The 19,303-nt window shown below is 35.9% G+C and overlaps 1 protein-coding gene across 2 annotated transcripts in view; it reads left to right on the top strand.

Annotated features, from left to right (window-relative positions):
• The window catches only part of fig4.L (FIG4 phosphoinositide 5-phosphatase L homeolog), a 178,697-nt gene extending 159,731 nt beyond the window's left edge, over positions 1-18,966 (top strand). For both annotated transcript variants that reach the window (XM_018263317.2, XM_018263316.2), the window contains exon 24: positions 17,309-18,966. In XM_018263317.2, coding sequence (XP_018118806.1) covers positions 17,309-17,486 — 178 coding nt within the window. In that variant the 3' untranslated portion in view covers positions 17,487-18,966. The remainder of the gene's footprint in view (positions 1-17,308) is intronic.
• The last annotated feature ends 337 nt before the right edge of the window (positions 18,967-19,303 follow it).

Below are 19,303 nucleotides of genomic sequence, written 5' to 3'. Positions count from 1 at the left end.
CCAACCTCAACGACCGTTTCACCGCCAAGCGCAGCTTTGTCAAGAGGCCTTTGGATTTCATGTTTAATTTGAAAAGGACTTTTATTATACAGCTTTTTATGTCTGGATGGCAGGTCCACTTTAAGTTAACTTTTAGTATGGACTTCATAATTTCTTTCTTATAGTTTTTGAATTTTTTGCCTTTTTCATCTGACACTAGCATTCAAATGGGGGTCACTGACACCATTTAAAGGCAAATGCTCTGTAAGGCTAAAAATGTATTGTTATTGCTACTTTTTAATACTCCCCTTTCTATTCATATTGTAGTATCTGTAGTCAAATGAGTGCATGTTTGCTAGGGTAATTTGAACCCTTACTATCAGATTGCCGAAAATGCAAACTGGAGAGCTGCTGAATAACTAAAAAAAATGCAAATAATAAAAAATTAAGACCAGTTGCAAATTGTCTCCGAATATCACGCTCTGCATCATTCTAAAAGTCAATTTAAAGGTGAACAATCCCTTTAATCACAGTCCCCACCATTTATTACATCTACCAATATATCTTATCCTTGTTAACACTTGAAGTACAATGCAGAGCCCCAAGGTCCCCTGGCAGTGCATTAGTACCTTCCATTTCCCCATCACACAGTTTGTACACATACAATCACTCCGCTATCTCTGTGCATTGCTTAAATTCAGCACTACATCCAGAAACTAAAGGTAGTGCCTAAATGCAAAACATCTTAAAGGTATGGAACAGATAACTGCATTATCTATGTTGATATGTTTAATACAACAAATACATTTTTGCATCAAAATACATAATTAATCCAGCCCTTTCTGAATGAAAGTTTTTTTTGCTTGTGTGTTATCATAAACTACTTTTCTTCTACTTATAACAGTTCTTACAAAAGTGTATAATTCACATAAAGCAGCCAGGCATTTTCCACTGAATTGTTGCACTGTTTTTCTTTTCTTTTTCTGTCAGCAAAAACATTCTCCCCGTTTACTGTTTTCTCGAAAAGTTGCCATCATTATCCTTTTCTATATAAAGTTTCATCATTGTGATGGAGCATAATTACCTATTTGTAACCACATGCTCTTTCTACAGAGTAACACACAAAAATGTACCTAAATGCAAATTATAGTACAATTGCCGGATAGAACTCGAGCAAGTAGCAAGTACAGTCCAATTTACAGATGTAATGCTCTGGTAGTGTCCAGACTCAGTAGAGGTAGCACTAGCAGACATTCTGGCTCTTAGAAGGTGCCTTGAGCTCATAGCACTGGTGTTCACTGTTATCATATTAAGCCCAGGTTTTGCCAGAATGGGCACCAACCAACCACGTGGGATTTTCAGACCATAGGGGAACGTAACCCTAGGGGTCCCTACACCAATACAGCTTTAACAACCAAAAGTTAGAGAGATATCTGCACTCCCCAAGTCTTCTTAATGGCTCAGGTGCAGTGCCTCAAACCCATAGCTGGGGGTGAAGTGTGACAAACCGGCGTGCACTCCTTCCACCAATTATTAGGGTAAAATTTGCTTTTATTCTATGGTATTAAAAACAATAATGTCCTAATGCGTTTCATGTATTCACGAATTCATAGGCACAAAATCCAACAACAACAGTTAACAATTTAAACTCAAAAGGGATATGGTGCCACTGATTATATTTAGAATAACAGTTGAGCATATACACAATTTGGTTTTCATAACAGCAACCCTTTAAACATACTGTATTTGCAAAACTGATTGAAAATGTCGCTGTCAGATCTGCATTTTCTCATCATTATAAAATAGGTCTGTTTTACACAAGTTGATTTGCATATTGATAACCATGGAAATCTTTGTTTCTCTGGTTCCTGGTACATCTGATTGCAGAACTTTGTATTGTGGGTAGAAACATGAGTTGGCTATTGTTGGGGAAAAAATAAGTTAAAAAACTTGAATTATGCCCCTCTTCCTCCCATTATACATATAAAGTGGTTCTGGAACTACACTATAACAGATAATACAAATATCATTAGTAATTAAATACAGATTAGAAGCATGAATCTTGAAGAACTAAAACATGCATAGCAATAATTTTTTATGGAATTCTGGCAGTTTATTCACTATAGCAGCTGCTCCATGAACATCTTTGTGTTGAATTAATAAAGACACTAGAAAAGACAGATCCTAATTTCTACAGCAAGAGTCTCTACAAATCATCAGAGCTGGAAAATAGATTACTATCTTGTCTGAAAAACATATATCTTGCAGCCTTCATGAGGGGAGCGTCTAAGTTGACCATTTTGCTTCCAGTTTGGAGAAATATTGCACTGTTGGTAATGGCACTACCGTGGAAACAAAGACTTTCAATTTATTTCTTCTCTCCAACATTTTTTCACTCTACCACTCCTTTCTCAACATTTTATTGCCCTCTATGGGCACAAGTGGTTAGGGCTCCTTGTAGGAGACACACACATGTAAGTGTATGCCTGCATTCCACCCCTTCCCTTACTAGAGCAAATGCTTGCAGTTATGTACAGTTAGTAACAGCGGAGCAAAATCCTGGAATTTTGAGAAAATGCCATTCTCTCTTTTTCATTTGTTATATTTGAAATAACACATAAAAGCATTATGTAATAACATTGCACAAAATATTGAGAATATATTGATTCTATTGCATTATATTTTCACAACACATCACTGTTTCTTTATGATATGTTATGTAACCTTATTATCTAACCTGTTGCATCATCTGTCTTAATGTTTACTTGAAGTGATGTAACTAAGCAAGGCCTTTATGTTATCTGCTGTACTTGTACCAAGAAAAAAAAGGCATGTGTATTATTTGATGTGCTCGCTCTTATCAGGCACAACTTGTACATCTGCCTACTAAAGGTAAAATTTGTGTTCCACCCTGACCATATTTTGTTTCAATAGTGGCTGAGATATAAATATGGGTGACTCCCAAAAAATGGGACAATTTATAGGTCTGACTTTTAGGAGAGCACTATTGGGAGAAATTTCCCATTAGGAATTATTAGTAGCGATCTACTAAAGGATCGGTGAAAAACTTGAAATATATAATATGTTGCAGAAAGCACTGTGTTTTTAATTAAAAAATAACTTCACTCCCTCAGCCTCCCCTTTTTAACTTAAAGTTAATTTAAAGCTTTCAAGACTCCTAGAATGCCCCTTGCTATGTACTGAATGCCACATCCTTGATTTATTGCTTCCTGGGCATTAAGGATTAAAGATGTTCCTGGATAAATTACAATTTCGGTAATCATTGCAGAGACCACACTTCCAATATAATTAAAACATCTTAATATATGTATTTATATAATATGGCTGGAGAACTGTGTTTTTTTAGGTTGCATACTTTACAATCTTCCCAGAACCATGATCCTAAAAATGGAACCTTATAAACTGAAGGCAGGTTCTTGCTACAAGGCCTAATATGAGTGAATTATATGTGCCATTTAGTTCAATAGTCACTGAACCAACTGGTATTCACATTGCCAAATGGCTTGCTGTAGTAACTGGCCTGCTGGAGGACAGAGCAGGTGTAGTGGTAGAATATGTGGGATCTTGAATAAGAATGGGATTATACTGTATTTGTTTACATACTCCGGCACCCAACTTGCTATGAGTTTGGTGACTAAGGTAAAACATTGTATGAAATCCCTCAGGTTGCTATTGTATTTCAATTTTATCTTTTGTGTTAATTTATGTTGCTAATATGAAATATTAGATTTGTGATTGTTGAAGGTCTCTCTGGTACTGACCAACTTTCTGAATAATAATATGGTGCATTAAAGATCAGCGTGGCCACTGAACAAGTTGTTATGGGCTTGGCACAATGGCAAATTCTAATTATGTATGACCAGCAATGGTCTTGTCTGGCTACATTTATCATGCTTTTTCATTGCAGTAGTGTGGTGGTTGTGTCTGTCGATAGTATACCAAAATCAGCATACATACAAACAAGCAAGAGTTGCTCATCTCTTGCATGGTTTCAGAAGAAATAAAAGAAAAAAAAGAAATACAATAGATTGACTCTGTATTTCAGTCAAATACATTTTACTGAAAAGTTTAAATTAGATAGTAAATTATAAATGTGATTGCTATTGAACTCAAATTAGCAAAAGGAAAAGTGAACTCAAAGCAAGTGAAACAAATCAATTCTATTTTGTCAGCTTAAATTAATAAAGAAAAGCCTATATCGTTGTTTCAATACATTGTAATTCACTATTAGACGGTTGCATCTGCTTCGTCACAATTTAATGTGTTTTATGCAGACTCCAATGTCCTTAAGGCTTGCAGGAGTCTCCTTATTTCTTGTGCACGTTTACCATAATTACAGCTACTGCTTCATGCTCTGATATTAGTCATGTAATAAATAGTGCAAATAGTTGGTTTGCATTAACTTTTCATATTTATTTCCATCTCTGACTTATTGTTAATATAGATTAATTTGTCTCTTTATTGCTTACAAATACAGTTGTCTGCAGTTTAACTATACATCATTGATTTTGTTGGAGAATCCCAATCAGAAATCTATAGGGATGCACCAAATCCAGGGTCCGGTTATGGTTTTTGCTGAATCCAAGCCTTTTTCAGCAGCATTTAACCGAATCCAAGAGCGTGGCTGAACTGAATCAGAACCCTAAAAGGAGGACGTGAAGAGGATTTACTGTAGTTCAGTTTTTAGCTGAAGCCTAATTAGCAGGGTTTGGTACATCTTTAATGCCAATTTATTTTCTTTTTAACATGCTTTATTTTTTAAGGACATTTCCTAGGAAAACTGTACATTATTCTTTAGTCGACTCTATAATTTAGGATTTCTAAATACATTATCAATGTTTGTATAATTTCACTTCAGTTACAAGATATATATGACTTTTCATGCCTAAAAAAAAGTTTAATTATTTGATTATAATGGAGTCTGTGGGGGACGGGCATTCCGTAATTCAGAGCTTTATGGATAATGGGTTTCCGGATAACGGATCCCATACCTGTATAACCCTATAGCCCAATTCTTCCATTTTACTAATCACCATCAGTTTCTTAATTCTATACCATTTGTCAATTTGTATCTCACAACCCCTGCATAATGTACATTTGCTAATTATGGTGAAAGAACCTAGATCAACTGCCAGATGGACCTTAAGACACAAGGTACACAACAGTTTCAGCGTTTTTATTTTTTCTATGGTAGAAGACCCAGGAAGAACATGCTACTGACAGAGACACATAAGTAAAGCACCTGAGAAATCCAAAATCCTCCTGGGAGATTGTAATGTAGATGTGACAATGTTTGAGCTTTTTGGTAAAGCACAACATAGTTTACAGGGAAAAATTTAGCATTTGAACAAAAGAATCCCATTCCTACAGTTAGGGTTTGCCACCTTTCACCCTCCAGAAAACTGCCCGGGGGGTGATGTTACAGAGGTGGGCAGAGCCAATACAGGGGCAGGGCTATGGTACAGCAAATGACAATTGACCAATTGTAGTATCAATCTAGGAAAGTCCTGCCTGGTTTTCCTAATTTGTAAACCGGAAAAGCAGTTTTGACCCGGACACCGTTTTCTAAAACCGCGTTTTCCGGGTTAGAATCAGGCAGGTGGCAACTCTACCTACAGTCAAATATTGAAGAGGTTCCCTTAGGTTAGTTATGCTGTCCCTGAAACTATAGCATGTAGCAAGTGCAGGGCTGCAGTTGCACCTTGCACTGGCAGTGCAAAGAGCAGGTTGCACACAAATCCCCTGCTGCCCCGTCACATAAAAAAAGAAATTGTTACAGACAGTAGCTGTGCACCATAAGGAAAAACTGAAGCTTCATTCAGCACATTCATTTCTAACGTACCAAAATACTTTTGGTATTTTTGTATTCAGTATTGCTTTCCTATGGTTTATACTCTTACATTGTGTGACAGTATTTGTTATAGCTGAACTACACAAAATATGTAGTGACCAATGTATTATACATTCACCGATAGAATTTAGACTGTTGATTAGGACTTGTAGATGAGACTTGTAGAGGGAGGCAGTTACCAGGCCTTCTTGTTATGCCAATTAACGTTAAGAGCTATATGTACAGAGACAAGGGGTTATATGTTGTTGTTCAGTTGTGTTAAGATAAGGCAGTATTTGCTTAACATAATTGGGTATGACTCAGATTTGCTGTTATTCTCACCCATCCATAAGAAGACACGTGATTTTGAAATGCACAGATACAGTATATTATGTCTTCTATGTATCCGTGGCATATTCTTTTGACTTGCTTTAAGTATATGTCTATTAGCTACCCAGTGGTGAATTTTTATGTTTGCTGTGTGAACCATTTGTTCAATTTTTTTATATACTATTTAGTATAATTTTTTTTTGTACGTTTGACATTGAATTTGTAGGCTTAATTACTATATGCTAATGTATACCTAATGATTGATTGTTTTGTGCATGGTATGCAAGCACTAAATGTTTTTTTTTCCTGAGACTTTTTAAAAGTAGCAGAATAGACTTGCATTAAATAAATAAGCAATCACTGCTAGACAGTAATAGCCACGCTGCTGAGCGGTGGTTTGGAGTAATATCCAGCCTGCTACCTTGCAAGAACATAATTAAGGTTAATACATTGTGTCTGCTGTTGTGCTGCCAGTAAAAAAGTATCTTGTAAACAAGTGAATTCACTACCTTGTAAGCTTGGGCTAGTTTCCTGAAGCTGTACTTAATTCCTGGAGATTTTCATTTTTGCATCGACCTGCACTATTATGGTAACATCGATTAGCACTGTTTATTGTCTGAAGTAATTACACGCACTGTCTCACTGCTAGAAAACAACCCTGCAAATAAAAAGTAACTGGCCATACCAAAAAGGTATTTATTTGTATTAGAGCAGAAAGCCATTGAAATGGCTTAATATATTGTTTCCTGAGCATCCTAATCATTTTAACATTCTTTGAATTTAGCTGGAAATAGCTATGTTCTTGGTAACATTTGTGAGGCAAAATGTACAGGGAATCTATCATAATTGCTTCTCATGACAGGAGGATGACTCATTGGTTCTTTTCATGGCCTGGACTAAGAAATAACCAGCATTAGTGTTTTGTATGAGGGACCTTTCTGAAAAATGTTTTGCAATTAAAAGTTTAAATTAACTGATAAAAGAGCTCTGGGCCTTAAAAAAACAAGCCAATATAGGAAAGACAAGGATAGACAGCCAATGTGTTTTGATTTGTATTTTCCAGTTTATCTCTGTGCTTCTTTAGTGTTTTTGTTTTAATATGGTTTCTTGTTACAATTAACAATTAATTCCTGGTTTAGCCAAGACTGTGGAAATCTTTCTAAAACAGAGCTCATTATATTTCCTCCAAGATCTTCCCCTATCCCTCAGATGTCACACAACATCACCTTTCATTCGACCACACAGGCACTTTGCCTAGGAGTTATCTTAGACTTGCATCTGTCCTTTTCACCACATATGCAAACTCCTGCAAAATCTTGTGATATTCAGCTGCGCAACGTGCCCAAATACCACCGTATCTCAGTTCAGACTCAACCAAAACACTTATCCAGTCTCTTATTATCTCCCACCTTGATTACTGCAAACTACTCTTCGCAGGTATTCCAACAAGTCACCTTTCAAACTCCAATGTGTTCTAAATGCTGCTGCTAGACTCATTCATCTATCTCACTGCTCAACTTCAGCTGCTCCCATATGCATATCCCTTCAGTGGCTCCCAATCTCCTTTAGAATGAAATTTAAACTACTCACATTTACATTCAAGGCCCTTAACAGTGAATCCCCCTCCCTATATTTCATCTCTGATCTCCAAATACATTCCTTAATGCAACCCTCGCCTCGCTTCTGACCTACACTTCGCTTCTCCTCTCATCACTTCTGCCCATTCTCGTCTACAAAACTTCTCTCAGGCTTCTGCTTTTCTCTGTAACTCTCTGCCTCAAGTTGTCAGACTTTCTCCTTCTTTCCAAACTTTCAAAAGCTCCAGACCCACCTGTTTAGGGAAGTTTATTCAATATACCTTTATTAATCATTGCTGCATCATGCTGTATTCTAAAATCCTAATGTCTCAATTGTACCCTAACCTTTAGTTGTAAATCCTCACGAGTAGGGCCCTCTAATTCTATTGTACTCTGTAAACCCTTGTTTGTTATTTACCATTTGTTCCTCGTTTGTTATAACTAAGGCAAAGCACTGAGTAACCTGTCAGCGCAATATGAATAAATTATGATGATAGAAAGCCATCTGATGGTGTTTATAGATGGGTACGTCCTCATTATATTTCAAAATGTCAGTCCCTTACACTGGAGTTTTATTTAATACCATTATGACGCTAACTGTAGTGGATATGAAGATGCTGATTTGGTAGGTTATGTTCAGAAACTCTGTAGACAACACAACTGCCAAGAGAGCCAGTAACTCCTTCATAGAAGCTAGAAAAACAGTTATACATTCTCATATTGATAGTTCCAAATACACAAAGGAAATGAAAGTTAAGAGACCTATTATTATTGACCTATCGACAATTTTGTACATCATGAATTCAAATAATTGCATTGAATAAAGCCCATTTCTCCCTGTTCTTTCATCTTAATCTTTCTTGTGACTTTGATAGAATTATTAGGACTTCTAATATAAAATGGCAATACTGTTGGCTTATCATTATCATATAGTATTGATGTTTTTGAACTGATTATAGCTACATCATTTGTTTGATGTTTACATTAAAAAAATATGTTTAGCCATTTCTGACCTGTTACCCAGAATGCATAGGTCCTGGGTCTTTCTGTCATTTGGATCTCCATACCTTACATCTACCACAATCTATTTTTTTAGTAGAAAAAACAATTGTATATCAACCACTTATATATAGAAGTATATGATATATGTGCAAAGCCACACATTTACACTTAATTTACAGTTGTTCTGGCTATGGCTGTTTATATGTAGGTAATACAGTATATAGAAAATATTTAACTGTTATTTCCCTCTAAAACACATTTAAAGCAACTTAAAGTTGGAACCTTTGCACATGTTTTTTTTTACCCACAATTCAACATTATTGCCCAGAATACAACTTAAAGGGGTTGTTTACCTTCCAAACACTTTCAGTTTAGTTGTTTTTAGATTATTCTCCAGAAATAAAGACTTTTTTCAATTACTTTGCATTATTTATTTTTTACTGGTTTTCTAAAATCAAATATTTTTTGTCCCTGTCTCTGGTGTTTTAGTCTGGCAGCTCAGTAATTCAGGTGCAGATTCTGAACTGTTACAATCTTGCAACATTTAGTTGATACATTTCTCAGTAGCATCTCTGCAATATTCGCAACTATTGTATCAATTCTAACAGCCGCCTGTAATGAAACCCAGAGATTCTGCTCAGCAGGGACAAAGATAAATGTTTCAACTAAATGTATCAATTTAGAACAGCTTACAGGGTCGGCGACCCCCCCTCCCAGAGCCCCTTGGTAGGTGAAAAATTACACTTTAACATTAGAAAAATGGTGACAGATAGAAAAAAGAAAGTAATTGGAAAAAGTCTGGTGATCTATCTGAAAACAACTAGTTATTTGAAAGTGAACAACTCCTTTAATTGTGGGCACCATACACATGATGTGGCTGCATTTGAATTGTGTTAGTGTGGGTGTGAATTGCACTGAGTGAATTGCACCTAATATAAATGGCATTTTGTTACATTAATGATGGTTATTAATGATCATGGCATTAGTCAATTCAAGTACCTTGAATACAGTAAATAGCATTTTGTTGGAACTAAATTTTTTTATAGGTAAAATTTTATTGTTTTATAACACATCAAATATAAAATAAAACATATGCCGTAAACGCGGTTGAGTTACTATTACAGAGCTTTGAGCAAAATATTTACTTACAGATTGTTTAGTAGTTTGGTTGATAAAGCAACATCTAAAATATAGTTCAAACAGTGATACATTGAGAAGTGGATGTTACTTCTGAAATACCTATCATGGACATTGAACAGTAACAGCATGTTCTAGATAAAATTAAGAACTTTTGCCTTTTATAGTATAAATGTTCCTTTTCATGTTAGGGAGCCCTGACCCCCAAGCCCAGCTTCCCACCATGGACCACCATGTTTTTTCAAATCTTTTCAGCGAGCCTCTGGCTAGTAAGGTGAGTTTAATCAGAGGCAGATTCTGATTCACCAATGTTATCCAGTTTTGCACTGTGGGTGGTTGGGGACTCACCCATGCCATAGCAATTACTTTCTTGACATAGTAGAGCAGTGTTCAATATCTAACTCTGCCGTGATTAGTGTATATGATTATTGTTGGAAGTAAATTTGTTTCCATTTTGCACTTTGCAATTCCATTGTAATTTTGGTAGTGATGTTTCAAATAGGTAAGGCTTTAGTAAAAAAAAAAAAAAAAAGAAAACATTTGAACCCACATATTTATTTATTTATTTTATTTATTTATTTATTTATTTATTGAATTTAAAATGTTTAAAATTTACATGTTTGGTGGGATTGCCCTATTGCACAAGCTCACTGGATTAAAGTACATTTGTTGTTACAAGAGATGTTTTCGGTTTCATTTCCATTAAACCCCTGGGAACTGTTACATAATTATCCAATCACGGCTTTAAAGAAACGGTCCAGGCAGTTAACTAAGCATGTCCTTTCGGCTGCTAAATGGAGTTTGGCTATTAGTTGGTTGTCCCCAGTCATAGCATGGCAACAGACCTTGCGGAAAATACAGGCTATCTATATCATGGAACAGCTTTCAGCTCGTGTTCAGGGAACCTTGGACGGATTTTCGGAAATTTGGGCCCCGTGGATTGGCTATGTGGCAACCGAACAGCTCCTTTTATAGCATTGTATACATAGTGGATCTCTGAAAGATATTCTGTGTACATCATTGTGTTTATTGTTACATGTGTGGGGGACCCTATTCTCTGAACTCTTTCTTTCTTTCCTATTCCTCTTTCTATCTGTTTTATTTTTTCTTTTCTTCAATAATTGGAGATTTTTGTGGCATTGCTTCGTTTTGCGACTGTTTTGTGATAACTTAAGCTATTAATATTGTATTGCATACAATGTTCACGTGGCTTTATGTGCAACGATGTCCACTATGTAATTGTGCATTATTTTCTTTTCTTTTCTTTTTGTAAAACTAATAAAAATTTCTGAGTAAAAAAAAATGTTTAAAATTTATTGAAAATTTATTTTTGTTTGCATTTAAACAATAAATAATAAAAAACTATTTTAAAATTAAAATGTTTGTGGGAAAACACTTTCTCATATTTTTTTTCTTGATTGCAGTTTGACAAATGTTAATAATTCTGCAGCAATTTTTGAAAGAAAAGACAATTTAAATTTAGGTCATTTATAGCAATATTCTCGAATCAAGGAAAAAAAACTCAAATTGTAATAAATCAGCCTCTTAGAGTGTCTATATGCTATTAGGAGTATATTTCAGGTTTTAAAAGAAAAACTAAAATCTAAAAAATTTTATTGCTAAAAATGCTTTATTTTAGTGAACTTAGGACGAGCCCAGAGGTTCCCCCTATCCTTATAACAGTTATGGTAAGTGCTTTGTGCACAGGAGCTTGCTATCTTTGATCCTGTTGGGCCATCTATTGTATACCAGAAGCACTGTACATTTTAGGTGTAGGGACCTTAATGGTTAATTTCCCCTTTAGTCGCAGCCTCATGGTATATACAAGGTTTCCTAAGGGGCAGAGCCCTTGTGATTGGTGCAGCATGGCTGATCCCAAAGGCAGCCACAAGGTGTCACTGTGCAACAATATAAAAGGAGATGCCATGTGCTCAGTCAACCATTACAGGATTACAGTTTTACAGTTTTGCTGCTGAACCTTCTTCACTGTGGAGATAGTGTATCCTATCCGGCAAAATGTAGGCAAAAAGGAGTTGTTCGAAGGATTCAAGCCTTATGTGCTCGACTGGGAGAGTCTGGAGCCTATAAAGAGATCATCGCTGTGGATGCCTGTCAGCTCTGTGTGAGACTATCCATCTGTGTGACTCCTTTGGGGTGAGTGTTACCTGAGGGAAGAGGTAGGAAAGGATGAGGATCCAGGGATCTCCTGTTTTGGAGAAACAGGCCGTTTGTGTACCTGCCACGTGGGAGCAAATTTTTTCCATCGGGAAAGGTATTTGGGCAGGTAGCGCTACCTAGGACTGGTACTCTTTTGGGGACAAGGGATGGAGACTCTTGGGCTGCCAAAATGGAGTTGCGGGACTTTTCCTTACAGGGAATTACCAGGACTGGACTGCTACAGGTTCTTATGCCCTAGGCAAGTACCTCTTGGTCATGCTTCTGCTTGCACCCCTCTGGCCAGTCTGTAAGCACTGCTGCTGCAACAGCCAACTACTTGGTGCCGCTCCACCGCCCTTGTGGTAAGCCAGGACAGGCAGGTACATTTTTTGGGAGGAGGGAAATGTGTCTCCCATATAGATGCACCTTAGGCAGCTGCTTTCCCTAGTGCCTGCCCTACTGTTGAAGACCCACTGCAATAAACAAAAGAAAAATAGATGGGAACTCTGTTGGCTTCAACAGAAGCCTACATTACAGTGATTATTGGACTGATTTTAGAAGGAAAACTTATGATTATATAGGAGATCAGATACTGGTTCTTAATTCTAATTTGGGAACAGAATAAATTGGCTTACTTTCTATTTGTACCTGTTTTTATAATATTGACATTTAGTTTCATTTTTCACCTTATGTATTTCTGAAGCATCTTTGGGGGGGTCACTGACACAATTACTTTGCTATTGTTTTAAGCTTCACATGACCACATGGTGGAAATGAAGACCAAAGCAATTATAACCTGATGGCTTGCAAATGAAATAAGAGCTGCCAAACATAGCCTTGAACATGCACTGCTGATTTTGTAATGAATAAATGACTACATTCAGACATAAATACACGTGGTTTGTTATTATATGAATAAATACGACATTGAATGTCAGTCATTTATTTTTGGCCTTCTTCTGTAGACTCTCACATTTTACAAGGCTAAGAACTGTTATGCAAATACTATCATTTACTTCTATCCATACAAAGTGAAGGTATCAAGGCAAGTGTGACTATGTACTAAGTTTGCTGTATTTGCTTGCATCTATAAAGCTGAGTTCCTGTACTGTAGCGTGGTAAAGAAAGAATTTTGGTATTTAGCTAATATACAGTGAAACCTTAAGTTTTCCCTTATTTTACTTTTTTTTTTTGAGCTCCCACCTATATATTATGCAATATATTCCCCTGATTTGACATTTTCCTGTATTTTACAAAAAAAAATCTGGGCCTCTGAAAAATGTAAAACAGGTTCTCAAAACAGATTGTAGAGAAGTTCTTCCTGCATTTACAAAGTTTCCCTCAGATTATCTTCTTTTCCCTACAGACCAAAACAACACTGGTGGCTTGAGATGAAACTAACTACATAGTAAACTTGTAAAAATACACACTGTCTATATAAAACTTACATAACTACTATTTGATCCATAGGTAGGCAGAACCCCTTCTGAAGCCTCTATTTTTCAATAAAACTTTGGACTGTTTCCTAGAGAATTCAGAATGTTATTTAGATATTAGAACTGATACTTTATTTAGCTGAGGCACTGTGATCAAAACCATTGCACCATTAAGTTATAATTATCTGAAGCTTCAACTACAAAAAAAGTAAAAAGATTTCTTGTTAGATTGGAATTATCTGATAACGGTTGTTAACTGTCACAGTTAAAAAAGAAATGAATTGTCGGTATTCCTAGTGCTAATCCTTAACGGTACAGGTAAATATCATTAAAATATATTCATCTTCTTTCCTCCATTCCCTGTTCAATGCTTTTTCATTTTATTTTATTTTTTTTTAAAAAAACAACAACTTTCATTGTTGTGTGGGTAGCCAGTTGTATATGATTTCATTTAAACTAGCTCTAAAGGCCTAGACATACAGGTTGGAGGGGGTTATGCGTTTTAAATTCAGGTTTTTAGAGCACCTAAATGCAAAATTGCTAAAAGCTAATTGATTCCATTTTATTCTGCCTGATTCTGTTTGACGTTCCTTCAAAAGTATATTGAAATAGAAAATTTCACGAACACAAAAATGCACTTATTTCAGTTAAAAAGGCATACAAATGTAATACATGCATTTTAAAGCCCATATCATGCATTTCAATGGGAGCACATTCACCTCCTTTGTGCAATGGCCTACAACTGTGCTGCTATATCTTTAGTACAAGGCCCAAATATGAGATCCCTTTAAAAATATATGTATTAATGTTTGCTGAGTGTTACTGAATTGGGCATTTTTTTGTATTTTTAAAAGAATCCACCTTAATAATGCATTGTTTTCCTTGGGTGAACTTTCTGTAAACCCCGATTTTTAAAGTACCGGTATGTAGCTGGTTCTATTAGCTGTATTGACCAACCCCATGTAATAATATGAAAATTTAGACTGAGCCATTTTAGAAATACTGTATGGGCCTTTGACACTCTCAGGTTACATCTTCTTTCTACTAAACCAACAGACAAGAAACTCTTTTGTGTATTATGATTATAATGAACAAATAACATCATTTTTGTAAGTTATTTGATTTGCCAGTACCGAGCCACAAATGTAATCTGGAACAAAAACATTTCCGTTTTCAGGCACAATGTTTAAATAGGATTATGCAATATTCTTTCAGTAACAGAATGGACAATGAAATTATACTTTGTCACTTAGGTCCTGCTATTAGGCTCACCAAATAGCATAAGAAAAGGCAAACTTCCTGCTGTTTAAACAGAAATTGCATATGAAAGATGGTTTCGTTATCTTAGACTGAATTTGATTTGGATTGCGATGTAATAGAATAAAATGTGGTTGTTTGTTAGGGTGCTTCATATGCATATTTACTTAAAGGGATACTGTCATGGGAAAAAAACATTTTCAAAATGAATCCGTTAATAGTGCTAATTCAGCAGAATTCTGCACTGAAATCTATTTCTCAAAAGAGCAAACAGATTTTTATATATTCAATTTTGAAATCTGACATGGGGCTAGACATATTGTCAATTTTCCAGCTGCTCCAAGTCATGTGACTTGTGCTCTGATAAACTTCAATCACTCTTTACTGCTGTACTGCAGGTTGGAGTGATATCACCCCCTCCCTTTTCCCCACCAGCAGCCAAACAAAACAACAATGGGAAGGTAACCAGATAACAGCTCCCTAACACAAGATAACAGCTGCCTGGTAGATCTAAGAACAACACTCAATAGTAAAAACCCAGGTCCCACTGAGACACATTCAGTTACATTGAGAAGGAAAAACAGCAGCCTGCCAGAAAGCATTTCTCTCCTAAAGTGCAGGCACAAGTCACATGACCAGGGGCAGCTGGGAAATTGACAAAATGTCTAGCCCCATGTCAGATTTCAAAATTGAATATAAAAAAATCTGTTTGCTCTTTTGAGAAATGGATTTCAGTGCAGAATTCTGCTGGAGTAGCACTATTAACTGATGCGTTTTGAAAAAAAACATGTTTTCCGATGACAGGATCCCTTTAAGAAAAATGTATTTATTTCAGCAATACCTGGCCCTGAATTTTAATGCACTAACAGTGAACTTTGAAATTGCTTTATGCTTTAAAACATAAAACTATATAGGCCGATGTCCTGAATAGGATTCTAGGTGGTTTATTTAAAATTAAAAGTAGCTTTGGGGGGCCCTGCCCATTAAATGGGTACTATGCCTATAAAATGATTATTTTCTGTGTTCAGCTTTCCATGCCCCTAGGCCACAGTCTCTGCTAGCTCGTTAATAAGGATTTGTAACAAAACAGGAGGGCTATAGGATGTTGTTAGAAGGGCAGTGGACAAATGAAAGATTGAGAATTTCTTAATCTGAAAAAAAAGTGCGTAAAATGTTCACATAACTAATGAAAGCAAAGCAAGTGGAAAATCATCATAACTATGCTCATTTAATTATTAAAACCCTCTAATGCTGTGTCTGCTTCTGCATAAAGGAGACTTACTCATATATTTTCTAAGCTGCATTTTTAGGGTTAATTAGCTTCAGATGGCTAGAAATAATATAAACTCTTATACAGGTATTCGACCTGTTATCCAGAATGCCCTGGGCTTTTGGGATACGGGGTCTTTCTGTAATTTGGATCTCCATGCCTTAAGTCTACTGAAAAATCAGTTAAGCAACTAAATAAACCTAATAGGATTATTTTGCTCCCAGTAAGGATAAATTATATCTTAGCTGGAATCAAGTACAAGCTACTCTTTTATTATTACAGAGGAAACTGACTTTTTTTTTTTTTAAATATCGATTTATTTAGGGAAGAGTTCATACATTTTGAGTCTTTTAATATACTGTAATTATCCCGTGGGAATCCAGCATAGAAAACCTAGCTGTCCAGTTATTTGTCATTCTACATAAGATTGCATGAATGTATGTGATGTATATGTCCACAGGTGGTAGTTGCACACTTAATGCAGATTTAGGGGTAATTTACTAAACTCTGAATGCAAAAATCATGAAAAATGTGTTTTGGTTTTTTTTTTCCTTTTTTATAAAATTGGACTTTTAAAAAATCACAAATTTCCTGAGGATGAAAAAGTCAGAATCAGAAAATCTGGTTTCTCAGACCTGTCGAGGTTGCATAAAAGTCAATGAGAGAAGTCCCAATGATTTTATGACGTGCGCTGGGTTTCGTGCAGTACCCCGAAGTTTTTGGAGTTTTCGGGTGAAAAATCCAAAAAAATCATGAAAATCAGATAAAAAATCAGAAGAAATCGTGAAAATCAGGGGGGTTTTTTCCCGCAAAGCTCTTTTTCGGGAAAATGTAATAATAAATAAGCGGATTTGATCGGAGTTTGTAGCAGAAAATATTGAGATAAATTCGGACTTTAATAAATAACCCCCTTATAGTATCTTATGTGTAATGGCTAACAAATGCAAAATGAAAGTATTATTTCACCTGTCCACTGACTTTGAAAACCATGCAAAATCATTTGGTTTGGCTCTTATTTTTTTGCTTAGTTTTAATATTCCTCATAAAACTCCATTACATTGTTACTGCTCTTCTGGGAGACCTCTGTACAATGTGCAAAGCAAGCAGCACGTTCATGAGTATCTCCATGTGTTATTTTAGTAAGAGAAATATATATATATAAATATTTGATGCATTGGTCTGTATCATAGCTGTTTGTAAATACAAATGATAGCCAGTGCTAAACGAGTGATATATATGCTGGATGTTACAAAGCAAAATGATCCAACTGAAAGTATTGTGTTTTTAAATGTCTTTAATTTGTCTCCTATAGGAGCTGTATATCCTCATTCTCTCATGACAATATTTATGAAGTTCAACCACCCAAAGTTGACAGAAAGTCAGTAGAAATATTTACTGCTCACATCCAAGCTGGACGTGGTATTATGCAGCCTCTGGGAAAAGAAGATATGCTCACATACAGAGAGTACATCCGGAACCGCTACATGTAAAGCAAGCAGCCAGGAAACATTAACTAATGTGGATGAAGAACTAATGTACTCCATGTTGAAATTCTGAAATCTGGAGTTATGTACTGTAAAATAAATATTGCATTTGTAATGATATATAAAAGATACACAATGAAAAGGACATTTATACCTGTACTGGTACTTGCACCTGTGTCATGGCTTGGCACTATCCTTGCTGCCTTCTTGTATTATTTGCACTGCAGTGTATCTAACTAGGACTCCATGGCAAGCATTCCATATTGGTTTAGGAATTAATCAAACATAGTAAGAACTTTTGTTTTGCAGCTTCATCACTGCACATATATCTATAGGAAGGATATGGCTATAACACCAGCAGCACAGCATTTGGAGTTTGATTGTTGTTGTGCTCTCCTGCAATGTTCTACATGTTGGTGATACTTCTAGATTTAGATTGTTGCACTTGGATGCGCTGTCCCTTTTTATGGTGTTCATTTGCATCCGTATGTAAGTATTTGAGTGGACATGTCGGCAATATGCAACAAACAGATAATGCAGGGGTTGCTAGGCAGCAGTCTGTTATGAATCATTGCAGAGCCTTCGATTTTATCGTATTTGGAAGAGTGCTGGACTGTAACAATTCATACTAGGGGCCACAGTAAGATTTCAATATTTAAATTCACTAAAGTTTTTCATTCATTTGTTGGTAAGAGTAGTTTCTAAACATAATCTATACATTATATTTATTATATCGTTTTACAATGAAATGTACCTTAAGGGGTACATTTCATTGTAAAACTATATAATTAATATATATTACATTCAAGGGACTAAGTGAAAAACAAAGCAAGTAAATCATTCCTTTAACATGTATTAGGATGGAGAAGGGTACAAAGTTGGATGCAGTAGTCCAGGCAGAATATAATGAGGGCATGCATTAATGTTTTAGGGGGTGCCTTAAAAGAAACCGTAATGGATCTAGCAAAAGCAGCGTGCAGTGAAATAATGACAAAATGACTCCATATCCCATGGCATGTGCTTAGTTGGTAGAGCAAACAAGAAACGGATCCGCACACACGCTATAATCAGCAGTTGGGGGGACACCCCTCTTTATTATATCACCTCGTGATCAACGTTTCGGGGGGATAAACCTCCCTTCATCAGGATAAGAATAGAGGACATGGTTCCACCTTCATCAAAAATGGTAAAATAGTTGAAGGTCCAGTTTTACTGGGACAAAAATTATTTAAGTTTCCATTATATTTCATGTGAGGTTCCCATCGACCATAAGAGTAAATATAAGGAAATATAGAAAAATATAACATTTATACATACGCTTATTACATATGAAATGTGTAAACTTTCTGTTTTGAGATAGTACGGGGCCCATTTACTTAGCTCGAGTGAAGGAATAGAATAGAAAAAACTTAGAATTTCGAATGGTTTTTTTGGCTACTTCGACCATCGAATTGGCTACTTCAAATCGAACGTTTCGAACTAAAAATCGTTCGAATATTCGACCATTCGATAGTCAAAGTACTGTCTCTTTAAAAAGAACTTCGACCCCCTACTTCGCCACCTAAAACCTACCGAACCTCAATGTTAGCCTATGGGGAAGGTCCCATAGGCTTTCTAATTTTTTTTTTGGTCGTAGAAAAATCGTTCGATCGATTAAAATCCTTCGAATCGTTCGATTTGAAGGATTTAATCGTTCCATCTAACGATTTTTCGTTTGATCGAACTAATTGCGGTAAATCCTTCGACTTCGATATTCAAAGGATTTACCTTCGGCAGTCGAATATCGAGGGTTAATAAACCCTCGATATTCGACCATATGTAAA

This window comes from Xenopus laevis, chromosome 5L (genome assembly GCF_017654675.1).
Source record: "Xenopus laevis strain J_2021 chromosome 5L, Xenopus_laevis_v10.1, whole genome shotgun sequence".
In the NCBI taxonomy this organism is placed as follows: Eukaryota; Metazoa; Chordata; class Amphibia; order Anura; family Pipidae; genus Xenopus; species Xenopus laevis.
Note: the sequence above shows the minus strand (reverse complement) of the source record. Positions and strands in the feature narration are given on the sequence as shown.